The sequence below is a fragment of the Physeter macrocephalus genome, chromosome 12 (genome assembly GCF_002837175.3).
Source record: "Physeter macrocephalus isolate SW-GA chromosome 12, ASM283717v5, whole genome shotgun sequence".
NCBI classification, from domain to species: Eukaryota; Metazoa; Chordata; class Mammalia; order Artiodactyla; family Physeteridae; genus Physeter; species Physeter macrocephalus.
The window spans coordinates 36278803-36294315 of NC_041225.1; the positions used below are offsets into that span (position 1 = coordinate 36278803).

General features: G+C 40.2%; 1 protein-coding gene across 1 annotated transcript in view; it reads right to left on the minus strand.

Moving 5' to 3' along the window:
• Positions 1-15513, minus strand: part of NBAS (NBAS subunit of NRZ tethering complex) — a 357350-nt gene that overhangs the window by 131323 nt on the left and 210514 nt on the right. The window contains exons 36-38 of the mRNA XM_024119119.3: positions 11883-12050; positions 8908-9021; positions 8447-8570 (exon numbers count right to left, since the gene is read on the minus strand). Coding sequence (XP_023974887.1) covers positions 8447-8570; positions 8908-9021; positions 11883-12050 — 406 coding nt within the window. The remainder of the gene's footprint in view (positions 1-8446; positions 8571-8907; positions 9022-11882; positions 12051-15513) is intronic.

Below are 15513 nucleotides of genomic sequence, written 5' to 3' on the forward strand. Positions count from 1 at the left end.
GCGTAGCGCTAAAAAAAAAAAAAAAAAAAAAAAAAAAAAAAAAATCTGCTTTGATGAGCCAGATATGAGATAGATGCTTTGTATAAATTAGCTCTAAGTGCCACAAAAAGCTCTGCAAAGAATACAGTATTAACTTGTTTTTACATAGGCTTGGAAAGCTATGTAAATCACCTAAACTCAGAAAGACAGTTCATCTGTAAAGACAGTGTTATGAACCAAATGTTTGTGATTCCCCCAAATTTATATGTTGAAGCCCCAGCCCTCAACCTGAGGGTATTTGGAGATGGGGCCTTTGGGAAGTAATTAGGGTTAGATGAGGTCATGAGGAGTGGGATCCTCATGATGGGGTTAGTGCCCTTATAAGCGGAGACATCAGAGTTTACTTGTAAACACTCTACTCTCTCTCCCCCCTCCCTCCCTGCCCCCCTCCCCCCCACCCCCCGCTCTGCCCTGATGTAAAGACACAGTGAGAAGACAGCCATGTGCTAGCCAGGAAGAGATCACTACCAGAACCCAAAAATGCTGGCACCCTGATTTCCAGTCTCCAAACTGTGAGACTAAATTTCTGTTGTTTAAGCCACTTGGTCTATGGCATTTTGTTATGGCAGCCCAAGCTGACTAATACAGACAGGAGACAAGAGATACAAAGTAAGGTATCTCTTCTTGTCAATATGTATCAGGCGGTCGACAATATTACGCTATTGCAAGCAATGAACATATGCCATATTTTTCATACGTGTGAATTCACAGGACCAATTCCTAGAAGCAGAATTATTAGGTCAAACAACACCCGCAGCCATAACTTTCACAGCTGTTGCCGAACTGCCGCGTGTTCTTCAAATTCTCACTTTAAGCCAAGTCCTCATCGCAGCGACTCGACCAGGACTGCTATTCAGCTGGCACGACTCACCCACGTGAATGTCCACTTGGCCCATTTCTCAAGAGGCTTCTTGACATCTACTTCAACTACACAAGATGAAGATCCCTTAAGGTTGGGGGAAGTCCAAAATCCACTCCACAGGGTAAGTCTTCACTCATATGAGTTGACTCCTCAGGATTAATCCTAAGAGAAAGGCACCTGGGCTATTTCCTCTCTCTGGGGAACTATGACTCAGACTTTTGCCCTACTGTCAAAGGATGAACTCCAGCGAAATCCAGAATAATAAACTCTATTTAAATTCTTCTGCGATTGGGTTCTGTTACTGGTACAGTCCTTGTGCAGATGAAAACTATAAACTCTGGATAAAGCACAAAAGGCAAGTATCGGAAGGCACTGGAGAGGCACTGAAAGCAGACAGAAACTGGAGGGTAGATGCCATTTGGAAAAATGATATGGCACCGGTAATTTCCCATTTTTACAGCTTCTATCCTGAGGGCAAGCTCCTGTCTGTTCCTTGCCAGGCAGGTAAAATTCGGAGAGAGAACCTGAAGTCTTAAAGAACCAGAGCCCAGAAAAACCACAACAGCTGACAAGTAAGAGAGGTCTGATAGTTTCTTATAAAACTAAACAAATCCATAACCTTTGGCCCAGAAATTCTACCCTTAGATAGTTATCCCAGAGAAGTAAAAACACAGGTCCACAAAAACACTGTACAAGAGTTCACAGCAGCTTTTTCATAACAACCATCAACTGGAAAAAGCCTTCATGTCCCTTAACAGAAAAATGGGTAAACTGTGGTACAGTCATACAATGGACTACTTCTCAGTCATTAAAAAACAAAAAAAGAGGGCTTCCTTGGTGGCGCAGTGGTTAAGAATCCGCCTGCCAATGCAGCGGACATGGGTTTGAGCCCTGGTCCGGGAAGATCCCACATGCCGCGGAGCAACTAAGCCCGTGCGCCACAACTACTGAGCTTGCGCTCTAGAGCCCATGAGCCACAACTACTGAGCCCATGAGCCACAACTACTGAAGCCCACGCACCCAGAGCCCGTGCTCCACAACGAGAGAAGCCACCGCAATGAGAAGCCCGCGCACCACAACGAAGAGTAGCCCCCGCTCGCCGCAACTAGAGAAAGCCCCCGTGCAGCAACGAAGACCCAGCGCAGCCAAAAATAAATAAATAAAATAAATAAATTAAAAAAAAAAAAACTTCGTAAAAGAAAAAAAAAACCTACTGATAGATGCAGATAAATCTCAAGTTTTACACAAAAGAATACATCCTGTATGATTCCACTGAATGAATTCTAGAACAGTCAAAACTAATCTACAGCAGGAAAAAATCCAAACATTTGTCACCTGACTGGGAGTGTGGGGTGGGTGTTTTCAGGAAAGAGGCATCAACTTTCTGGGGTCATAGAAATGTTCCGTATCTTGAAAGGAGTCAGGGTTACGTCTTCCGTCTACACTTAAGATTTTTGTATTTCATTGTTTGTAGATGTTATCTCACAAAAAAGTAAGAAATACTGACTCTAGTTAAAGATATGCACAGTGCAGTGTCAAGGGGTGAAGTGTAATGATGCCAACAACTTTGAAACGTGCCAGCAAAGAAGCTGGATTTGGTGGATGGACTAGAGCAAGTATACTAAAATGTTCGCTGTAGAATCTAGGTGGAGAAGTATATGGGAGTTCACTGTAGAATTTTCTCAACTTTTCTGTGCATTTGAAAATTTCCTTAATAAAATATTTGGGAAAGAAAAGAGAAAAAAATCCTCTCTGAAAACAGTGCCAAATGCTCAAGCTCCCCATCAGTTTTTTTTTTGTTTTTTTTTTTTTCCCAAATGGGGTTTCCTGAAAGATCCTTGTAGACAAGTATACACATGCCTTGTCTCCAGCAATAAGGCAGCTGAGTTTCCGGCCACACAAAGCCCATGACCTCCCCACTGCTCCAAGACTAGAAAGACCACAATCACTGGCATCGGGTATACCACAGTCCCCTACGTCCCCAGGTTGAAAGGGAAGGGATCATATCTCTTCCCTAATCCTTAACACAACTGCTGAAGTCATCTTGTGACATCTTTTTCCTCCAAAGTCAGATCACAGCTCATCAATCCCTACAACCCAGAACCCCTCCTGACTAATAACTGAATTGTTGAAGGAAACTGATGGTGGAGGGACCAGTGGGGAGGGGAGTAGGGAGAGACACGATAACTGCCCACACTTCACACCACCCGAACTTTCCCAGCAGCCCTCACTGAGGCTCAACTATTCTTGCAAAGTGGAAATCAAGCCCCCACGTACAGGAAGCTTCACAGAGTATGAATCTGTAAGCCATCTGATGCGACGCAGGACAAAATTATCAATGAGGATCTGAAGCAGACCAGATCCCACGGTGTTTCACTGGGGTCCACCAGATGTCAGGCCGGCCACAGACTGGGTCACAGTGATTTTACATTACCATTTAAGTTTGTTTTTTTTTTTTTCCCTCAAAAAAGGCCTGCCCTACATTTAGCAGTGTGTATGAATTTAATTTGCAGTGCTTATTCTCTAACCTTGAACACAATGCATTTTCTAACAAGTTATACAGCCAAAATCAGATGAAACCTACGTCTAAGCCTCCAAGCACTAATTCTCTGCAAAGCAAGTGCCTCTGGAAAGCACTCTATGATAAATTTAATTCCAGAACTCAATTCACAGAGGAAGGATGCCCATATTATCGATTTGGAAATCATTAGCCATTAAATCATTCATTTAGCTAAATAAATAATGATCGGTTTTCTTCAGCTAGTCTCCATAAAAACCTTTTCATCAACTTTATTAAAAAATTCTGAAAAGTCAGCTCATGTTGCGAAGTTTAATTTGTACCAGGACCTACTTCCGAAGTCAGGAGTCACATTTTTACGATTTTTAATTTGGGTCATTTAACCTATATCATTCATCAAATCTGCTGACTTTCTGACAAATATCTGACATTATAAAATAGCCAGAGATATCTGTCTCAAATACATTAGCGTTATCAAGAGAAATCAAACACGGTGATCATTTTGTAATACACAGGAGTATCAAATCACTATGCTGTATACCGGGAACTGACAGTGTTGTAGGTCAATTATACTTCAAAAACAAGCAAACTCATCGAAAAAGAGATCAGATTTGTGGTCACCAGAGGCAGGGGGTAGGGGGGTGGAGAATTAGATGAAACTAGTTAAAAAGCAGTACAAACTTCCACTTATAAATAAGTACTAGGAATGCAATGTACAACATGATTAATATAATCAATACTGCTGTATATTACATGGGAAAGTTATTAAGAGGGTAAATCCTAAGAGTTCTCATCACAAGGAAAAATATTTTTTAAATTTTTCTTTATTTCCCATCTATATGAGATGATGAGTGTTCACTAAACTTATTTTGATAATCATTTCATGACGTATATAAGTCAGATCATTACACTGTACACCTTAAATTCATACAGTGCTATATGTCAATTATATTTCAATAGAATTGGAAGGGAATAAAAAGAGATACACCACACATGTCAGGTTCATTCTACTCAGAATGCCATTTAACAGATGCAACAAAAGGCATGCAGGGAAGGGTATGGCCATAGTCTGTTGACTGACTTATTATAAATTTCAAGGGTTAGGAAGAAATATCTAAATGCACTTTTTTAAAAAATGAAACGTCTAGTATTCTAATGTATCAGACCTATAAGATCACATTTTATTTGTACCTACTTTATAATAAAGTTGCCTGTTTATCTGCAAAAAAAGAGATATCAAATGTGATAGTTTATGAAAATGCTTCATAAATTCATAAACCCAAATGTAAATTAAAGGAATGATTTATATTAAAATCACCTCTATATTTAAAAAGTTCCATTCTTAATATACACAGTAGGTACTCTGAAATGTTTTTCCTATTCAATTAAACAATATTAGAAAAAAATTTTTTTTTAATATTTTAATGGACTTGGGTTCTTTCCCATGATGGGATATTAAAATCTGTCAAAAAGGACAATTTGAAGAAACACTGGGGCAGAAGGAAAATCCCTAAAATCTCACAGACACTACAGTACTAAGAATGGAACACATGCCTCTGGGAACTTGGATTCAGATTCACCAAAAGCATAGTCTCAATTCCTGTCCCAATAACTGTCATGCACGTACTGTACCTACTCTCATCGTTGTGAAGAGACACTGATTTTGCACCTATCATATAGAAAACCCTGGTAAAAGTGTTAGAAATAGATACAGCACTCAGGATACGACCCTTACGCTGAAAAGACCAGACACAGACATAAAAGATACAGGTGGCTTTCTCCAGGCTGCCAGGAAGCAAGTGTGTCAGAGTTTGAAGAACAGACACGTGACGGTTGGAAAGAATCTATTATCTTACGTGAAACATCCAAAGGGTCTTAACCATGGTTTCACAACTGAATCACCTGAGGAACTGTAAAAGATATCTGATGTGTTTGGACCCCACTTCAGGGATTCTGAAATAAATGGTCTACATTGGATCTGAGGCTTCAGTATTTCTTAAAAATACCCTAAGTGATTTGAATGTGCAACCAGGACGGAGAGCTATGGCAGCAGGCCTTGAAAACAAGGTGAAATCATAATTGGATGGACTAAAGTACGAGATGATCAATGGCAAGGAAGTCAGTGCAGGGCAGGACTAGCCTTTAGGAAAAGGTGCGCAGACGGGGCCCCATCATCGTCACTAAAGAGCAACAAATCCAGAGGTGGAACGTATAGGCCGTTATGCCCATTGTACAGATAAGGAAACTGAATAATATTCTTCTGCTTGAAACCCCCATAGCATTCAGTAGCAGGTTCATTTAAAATGTGTAACTCAGCACCCGCGTTCCTTCCAGCCAACTGCTGCCTCATTTCTTCACTGGTTGCCCACACTGTCTCTCCTCTCCGGGTATTAGAGTAACACACAAATCCCTGAAAAACCATGATGTCTATCTTCTTTGCTTCGGTGCATCTTCTTCCCTCTACCCAAAATATCCCCCTTCTCCCTCTCCTAACACACCTCCCTCTCAAGCTCCCCCCTTTTTCATGTACTATACTCGTATTCATCCTTCAAAACTCAGGTCAAATACCACCCGCCCCAGGAAGCCTCTTCACACGCCCTCGTCACTCAGCCGTCATACGTCTGTCATCCCAATGCCTCCTGTGTTTGCCTGTCTTAGCGCTTACACATAAATTTGTCTCCTCACTCGACTGCAAGCCCACTGAAGATAAAAATAGTGTCTTCTTCAACTTTGTATTCCAAGTACGAGGACAGTAACTGGCACACAGGTGGCTCAAGGACCATTGCTTCAATGAGTAATGTACACATGGTGAGAAAGGGAACTGGAGGGGATCCCCCGATTCATCATTGAGTGTATTACCCCCAATCCACACAGCTCCTCCAGAAAATCTCTATCTGCTTCATGTTTCGAGATCATTTTGACACCTCATCATTCAGTTACCAACTACAGCAAAGATGATCAAGTACTGTTAAGAACCCTGTGAAAAGAGGAGACAGACTAATCCAGAAATCTGTGCCCCACCAGGGCCTTATGCTCAACTACTCTCCACCTCTCTCCAAAAACAGGTCGGGAAAATAGCAGAAGCCTTAGTAAACTGAGAAATCAGTGTGAGAGGGCCTACTTAAGGATGCAGCCATCTTTCAAACCTTTAGCGTGTGATTCCATTCTTTTGCCTTTTTGTAAGGCATACCTTCTGTATGAGAGGTATGCAAATTCACATATATATGTCATAAGCTAAATCCTAAATTAAGATATTACATGAGTCAATGTTTCCAAATTCCGATTATTATTTCAGTCCTTTATTATGCCAACTAACAGACGATATTTCCATGTCTAACCCAGTAATTTCTTAGGGTCTTAGATTTTATCTGTATAAGCTATCCCAATAATCAATCATAATTTAACCCATGAATAACTAGAGACAATTTTTTTAAAAGAAAAGAAGTAATAAATAATAATTAAAAGGGGAAACAGCAATGCAACTATACTCTTCATATATGTTCAATATCATTTGTCAGATGTCGTGAATTTCATAGTAGCTTTTTGGAGAAAAAAAAAGAAACATAAACGTACTCATCAGCTGTGACTTGTACCCTGATTTCAGAAATGATAAGAGACAGAAAAACTACAGATGATCACATGCGTCTCAGAACTGAAGAAAATGGTGTATGCTTTGTAAAAACCTCCAGGATTCAAGGGCTCTGCACAGTGGACAGGGAAATGGTATTTGCTTCCTATCTTCCCAACTGCATATAAATATTGATTGAAAGAATGATCCAAAAATAAGTTATAGCATCAGGTTTCTGGGAACATGGCAGTTCTATTCCCCACACACATTTCCCCAAGTTTTATTCCACACAGCAATGTGCTCCATTAACAGACAGCATCGTCCAGGCTCACTGGCAGTTAGATGTAGCCGGTAATAGGTAGGTGGAAGTCCTGGACAGGACTGCCAAGAAAACTGTTTTTCCCATGCCCGCTTTCCTCCTGACTGATGCCTGGAATATAGACAAGATAGCTGGAGCCCCAGCAACCTTTAAATCCTGAGGTACCACTAAGGATGGGAGAGCAGAGAGAGAGGGAAAATTGGAAAAAAAACAAAAAAACAAAAAAAGTCAAGGCAATTACCCTGGAACCTTGAAAAGAAGGAGGCTAAAGAGGAAAAAAGTATAAATGGCAAGTTGTCTTTGGTAAACTTGCATACATTTCATTCTTTTCAAAAAATTTCACATGGAAAGATATGTCACCATGCAGAAAATTCTTAAGATGCTCACTGGCAGTTAGATGTAGCCGGTAATAGGTAGGTGGAAGTCCTGGACAGGACTGCCAAGAAAACTGTTTTTCTCACGCCCGCTTTCCTCCTTACTGATGCCTGGAATATAGACAAGATAGCTGGAGCCCCAGCAACCTTTAAATCCTGAGGTACCACTAAGGATGGGAGAGCAGAGAGAGAGGGAAAATGAAAAAAAAAAAAAAAAAACAAAAAAAGTCAAGGCAATTACGCTGGAACCTTGAAAAGAAGGAGGCTAAAGAGGAAAAAAGTATAAATGGCAAGTTGTCTTTGGTAAACTTGCATACATTTCATTCTTTTCAAAAAATTTCACATGGAAAGATATGTCACCATGCAGAAAATTCTTAAGATGAAATATACATCTACATTCCATGAAACAAGCACTTAAATGTTCTTAATTAATCCACAAAAGCAGGAAAAAAGGAAATATTTACTGAGCACTTTATATCATTCACTATAAGAATCACTTTACATAATTAGCAACCTAAAGATAGGAATTATATCTTATTTACCTTTTAAATCCTCAATTAGTAAGTATCCAGAAAAGAGTAGATACTCCATAAATGATTTAAATCAATGAATAAATAAATGTATAAATGATGGTGTCAAGTTAAGCCATTCAAAATTACTGAAAATGTTATTGTTTTTCCCAACTCTCATTCATTTATACAGTCTCATCTATTATTCTCCTAATATGAGTTACACACTGTCGGGGAACTAGAACCTTCTTTCATACCTTCTGTTGTTGGAAATACTTCTTCTCCTTCAGTTTTAGTCTCTGCCAGTTTCCCAGTTCTCAGCAATACTTCTGCAAAGCTTTCTACCGGGACATGCTGATAGGTGTCATAGGTCACTTCAGACTAGACAAAAGAAGCAGTTACGCCATTTGGTAGGGTGTGTTTTTCTCTAGAAAGATATTCTTGGAAAACATAATGATAGGAATTTTATCTTCTGGTAACTTGAATTACAGCTTCTCACTTACTGAAGCATATTATTTTACGTAAAATTATAAATAGATTTTAGTCTCATAACATGTTGTAATGTATATGAAACAAATCACATAAAACCAATGAACAACATGAGTAAGAACAAAGCAAAAGAAGTACATTTTCAGGAAAATTGTAAGTTTTGTTCATTGTAAAATGCCCACAACACCATGACAGTTAAATCTGTGTTCGTAGGCGCACTGTACCTTACCTCTACAACAAAGGGATTGCAGACAACAGATTCGTAAAAAGGATGACAGCCTTGTTTTTCTAGGCCTTCATTGGCTCTGGTTCCAATTCGATAAGCACCACCAAATTCTTGTCCCTAAACAGAACAAAGTGAAGAGCACTGGATAAAAAGAAAGAGAGCTGGGAGGGGAGGTGGAGGAGGAAAGGAAGGAAGACAACAAATAGATTTCAGGAGAAACTCATCAGTGTGCACTGTGTGATCCAAAGAGAGAGTGTCAGAGTGACACCGATACCCAGCAGAGAATGTGAGCATAATCACCACATTCTAAGTGCAGCACTTCAACGTTACCCTGAAGGGCCTTTTGATTTTCCTGGTCACTTTGATATCACTGAATCAGAAACATCGAAGCAATCGGTGTTACACACATGGCCAACATTCTGTACCACAGTCAGAATAACCTTTCCAAAACATCACTCTGTGCATACTGTTCCCTTGCTCCAAAACCCTTTAGTAGCTCTGAATAATGCAGTCAACAGTATTCAATCTCAACTGCACAGAATAACATTCAAATTTATTAAATGTTAATTAGCTTTAAAGACTAACTCTCCACACCAACTAAACCATCTACCTTATGCATCCTATGGGCCCCTATGCCTTTCTTCCATTATGAGGGTAATGGTCCGTGCTGACTGCCCACCTCTCCTTCCAGGCCCACCTCAGACCGCACCTGCTGAAACTGCACCAGATGGAGACAAGGTCCGACTGGGCTCCCTTCATCACTCCCACCTCCTCCACAACTACAACCCACACAGATGCCTTCATAAGACTGGTCATCAGTACTCCTCACTAGCAGTATTATAGTATCCCTACCATGGTTAACTGTCTTTATGTTTTGCTCTCCTCAAATAGATTGTAAAGAGCCCCTTATTGGAAAAGCCAAGCATATTCACCCATTCCTCCAAAGTTTATTGAGCACTTACTTTAGGCCAAGCATAGCCTCAGGAAACAATCAAGCTCCTGCTGCAAATGAGGTTAAAAGTTACAGCTGACACTTAATAGAAACTATATATTAGGCACAGTATTAAACACTTTATCTAAGACATAAACCCTCAAAACACCCCAACAGGTGAGACAGAAAAGTAACCCTAATCATAATCCAGTGTGATACATGAAATGATGAGAGATGCACAGACTTAACCCAAAGTCAAGCCCACTGCATGTCAGTAGGTGGTTTCTTCTGGGCGATCATCCTTAGTTCTCTTTCCTGCATATCCCACATTCAGACCATCATCAGGTCCACAAAATGCATCCCTAAACCAAACACTTCCCACTTCCTTCATGGCTACCCTAATCCAAACCACCAACATCTCTCACCTGGAGTCCTGGAAGAGAGATTCGTCTTTTTGCTTCACTCCTGACTCACTCCTGACGCCTCTCTACACAGAAGTTAAATAAGCTTATGAAAAGTAAAGTTGGATCACACAACTGCATCGTCTGAATTTTCCAACAGCTCTCCGTGTTGCTGAGAATAAAATGTGTGGTCCTTACCACCGGCTACGGAAGGCTTGACACGGCGGGCCTCTTCACCACCTCTCTCATCTCACCTCCTACCTCTCTTCCCACTCACCACGCTGCTCCCACTTACCTGGGCCTCCTTTCTGTCCTGCAAAGAGGTCAAGCACATTCCTTCAAAATGTACTTGCCCTACTTGGCTCAACCAGCTTTCTGCTCAGAGTGATTCCTCTTCTGAGAAACTACCTTCCCTAATCAGAACCTCACTCCCCCGGCATCACTCACCATTCCCTGACCTTGCTTAACGTTATCTTCATAGTACTCATTACCACCTGCCATGTCATTATTATACAAATATTGTTATCTGTTGGTTTCTTTGTCTCCTCCACTGGGATACAGGTTACACAAGGGAAGGGAACTAGACTGAAGGATTTCCCCACTCTTTTCCCAGTGATGAGCACATTATCTGACACATGGAAAATGCCTGTAAGTATTTGCAGAATGAATTAATAAATAAGATACTCAAATGTTCAGGGTGCATTTATAAGGAGGCACATGTTTCTTTTTCCTCTGAGTTTTCCAGTGTGAGATTAAAGGGTGGATGGCAGTGTGAGAATGCAGAGAAGACAGCAGGGACACAGCGGGTTAAGATGTCACAGAAAGCAAACTCAGTTGTTCTACTGCTTGTCTTGACCTCTACTTGCAGAATGCGTGAAAGAATCGGTTAAAGCATTCTCTTTACCTAAAGGCCCTACTAAAGACTGAATGTTTGTGCCCCCTGCCCCAAATTCATATGTTGAAATCCTAACCCCAGTGTAATACTATTAACAGGTGGGGCCTTTGGTAGGTGATTCGGTCATGATGGCAGAACCCTCGGGAATGAGATTAGTGCCCTTATAAAAGAGACTCCAGAGAAGTCCCTCACCCCTTTTGCCGTGTGAGGACACAGCCAATAGACGGTGGTCTATGAACCAGGAAGCAGGCCTGCATCAAATACTAAATCTGCCAGCACCTTGATCTTGGACTCCCCAGTTTCCAGAACTGTGAGAAATAACTGTCTGCTGCTTAAACCACCCAGTCTATGATATTTTTGTTACAGCAGCTCGAGAGAACTAAGACAGCCCCCAGGCTGGCTCCTAGCACTTCTCTTCCACTACTGGCCTACAGAAACAGCAAAAGAGAGAGAGAGCCTTGATAAACATCATTTTCCTTTTCGTCCCAGTAAACTTCAATTCTGACACATAAACCAAACCGTACTTAAATCCGTACTGGTGTCTTTTGCAAGTATTGTATGGTAGTACATTACATTCCATAAAATCAATTACTCATTCCCTATCTGATGCGAGGCCTAGATTTCTTATGAGATTATTTTAATAATCCAAAGAAGATAAAGCTGTAACAACAGTGAAACCAACTGAAGAGCATGCTAATGAACTGATATAAACCACACCAATTGAATTAAAAAAGCAAGATGCACTGCTTACTTGAAGGGGTCGAAGGTAAGTCAAAGACTTCTTCCACCACTGCCCATCACTGACGGCCTGCAGCACAGCCCTGGTGGTGGTCGTGGTGTTGGAAAGGACTTTCATGGTGGTAGCAGTGGTCCAGTGGAACAGGTCAGCTGAGTTGCTGCCTGGGACACTTACTTCATCCTATGTTAAAAAAAAAGAAAATGGCAAGAGCAAAAACGTGGGAAGTCACAAGAACAGAGCAGAGAGTGAAAATGTGACTACTTAAAATTATCAGACATGAAGACAAATAGATCTAAAAATCCATCTTTGCCAGTAACAAAAAAATGTGAAACAAAGCACTATTAGCATATTGTACCTCCTCGAATCATTTACAAAAGAAAATTCGGTAAAGGAAAATACATCTTAGTGCATTAGTCAAAGAAATATTTATAAGGCGAATAATGGGTTCATCCTTTTTTTACCAATATAATATCCTCCAATGAGATACTCACGTTTGTTTCTTTGACAAGACATTTTAAAGTATTTATTATTTAGATTAATTAAGAAATATTCATTTGAACAATGCTACCGTGACCCAGACAAACGTAGAAGATTCAGATGATCCACCTTTAAATGTTGAAAGGCATTTTGTTTTTCACGTAAACAAGTGGATGATTATTAGTATTTAAAAGGTTTATAATGTGGAACCTCCTGCCAATCTTGAAGCAATCAGCTAAAATTCAAACTCTCCATTTATTAAACCCAAGAGAGTCCATGTGGAGAAAAATGCCCATACATTAACATTTGTTTAAACAGAAATGACAACAACTACATCTGCTTTTGATCAAAGAAAGATAAATTTGTTCTACAAAAGCCAAGTTTTTAGTTTAGTATCTGTCTACTTCTACTTATTTTTTCTGTCGTATCCCAGTTAAAGGAAAGAAAAATTAAGGTCTAGTCTTGCAATTTAAATAGTTTTCTTGTCAATAATAGAAGAATAGTTTAATTTGGTTATTTAGGTCTATATCACATCATTCATTAATATGTTATTTAAGTAATAAAAAATGATAAATCATGTAATCACTCAATAATTACCAAGACATCATCACACAACAAACACTTAGGACACATTCACCATTTTAGACCAACCTGACAGGTGCCATATCTGGTTGGTAGAATTATGGCCCCCCCAAAAATGTCTATATCCTAATCCCTGGAACCTGCAAGTATATTACATTACATGGCAAAGGGCCTTTGCAGATATGATTAAGGACACAGACCTTGAGGTGAAGAGATCATCTTGAATTATCTGGGTGGAACTAACCTAATCACGTGAGCCTTTAAGGCAGAGACCCTTTCCCAGCTAGGGTCACAGAGATGCCGTGGGGGAAGAGGTAGGAGAGATGTGAAGCGTGGGGGGATTCAACCCGTCACTGCTGGCGTTGAAGATGCAGCGAGGGGGCCATAAGCTAAAGAATGCAAGAAGCATCTAGAAGCTGAGAAGAAATTTCAGGTAACAGCCAGCAAGGCAATGAGGACCTCAGTCTTACAAACACAAGGAATTAAATTCTGTCAACAACATGAACGAGCATGGAAACAAATTCTCCTCTAGAGCCTCCAGAAAACAACACAGCCCTGCCGGCACCTTGATTTTGGCTGAGACTCTAAGCAGAACCCCGCCCAAGCCTGCCAGGTTTCTGTCCTATGGGAATTATAAGAAACCAATTTGCATTGTTTTAAAGCTGCTAAATTACAGTAATATATTATAGCAGTAAAAGAAAATGACTACATCATGTTAGGATACTTAATAATTTCTAGAAAAGCATTTGAATTTTATTCTTACTGCTAATGTATGTAAGCTGTATTAACCAATACTTACAATTTACCTACTTTGCTGTTGGCTAAGTTCTCTCAAAAGATTTTCTAATTTTTTAACATGAAAAAATATTGTGTCCCAGCACTAGAAGAAATGATAATTATGTGGTGCAACAGAGGTGTCAGCTAATGCTACAATGGCAACTATACTGCAATATTAATATATCAAATCAATATATTACACACCTTAAACTTACACAATAATGTATGTCGAGTGTATCTCAATTTAAAAAAATTTTTTAAACCTCTGTTTCCTATGGGCTTTCTGGACTTTGGGAAAGGTATAAACCATCAACTCAATGCATTATAAATTATAATTTAATTATGAAAACAACATAGAAAAAAGAATGCTATGTTAAAAAAGAAAAAAATCATGTTAAAATTGGAGATAAGGGCAACCACGCTAAAAGTAACTGTTTGGAGTTCAGGTGCAAATAAAAAACAGCACTTCTCCTGGAATTCAGATTTTGTGGCAGATACTGAAGCTTGTTTCACCCGACTCTGTTCCGGATGCCTTACAGACTGTGTTGCTAGAAGCTGAAAAGCTGAAGGCTACGTTTCCCAGACTCCTTATGGCTGACACTCCACACATGACCTAGTTTTCCTCAAACAGGTGCACCCAATGCATAAAATTTGCCAGGTGAAACTACAGTAGAGACCATACTTTTGTTATTACTGTGCTTTTCTACTGGCAAGCAGTATACCTAACTTTTCTCCTTTTTTTTTTTTTCTCTTCTGGTCATCCTAGTTGTTTTTTTGCAGTAGTGGTTATAGAAGTACCAGCAGTGCCCAGACCCTAGTTTCGCGGCGGTAAAGGACAGTATGGATGACCATTTTGCTGGCTTGTATCTTGGAAGAGTCAGTGTAGCACTGGAGCCAGCTGAGAAGAAGTGGCTTTCCGATTTCCCAACTTTTTATGGCAGATGTTCGCTCTTGCAGCAGGCAAGCTCCTCAATATTTTTCCAGTAGTTACTCTTAAAAAACAGACTTACTAGAGAACGGACTTGAGGATACGGGGAGGGGGAAGGGTAAGCTGGGACAAAGTGAGAGAGTGGCAGGGACATATAGACACTACCAAACGTAAAATAGATAGCTGGTGGGAAGCAGCCGCATAGCACAGGGAGATCAGCTCGGTGCTCTGTGACCACCTAGAGGGGTGGGATAGGGAGGGTGGGAGGGAGGGAGACGCAAGAGGGAAGAGATATGGGAACATATGTATATGTATAACTGATTCACTTTGTTGTAAAGCAGAAACTAACACACCATTGTAAGGCAATTATACTCCAATAAAGATGTTAAAAAAAACACAAAAAACAAAAACACACCAAAGCCTGCTCCTCCAGTCCTTTGAAAGAGTTTGTAAGACTCCAATTCTCATTAAAAAAAAAAAAAAAAGTCCTCTTCTGTTTATAACAGCTAGAATGTTTTCTGTTACCCACAACTGAATCATGGTTAATTTTAAAAAATTTAAAAAATATAGGCAGGAATCAGAAAGATCAGCACCATCACCTTTACTCTGGAGTGAGAATATGGCTTAAACCTCCAGTCATAACGAGGTTAAAATCTTCCTGCGAGTCTACATCTTGGAGTAACTTTTCCAAGGAGGAGCCGAGTCTACAGAGCAGACACATCTAAGCAAAATAATCATAGCGGCCCAGTAGTAGAAAACTGGGCCAAACGAACTTCCAGAACTGCCCTGAACCTGTGCCGTCCAACCCAGCAGCTGGCGGCTACACAGGGCAACTGCACACTGGAAATGCAGCTACTCCAAACTGAGATGTGCTGTTAA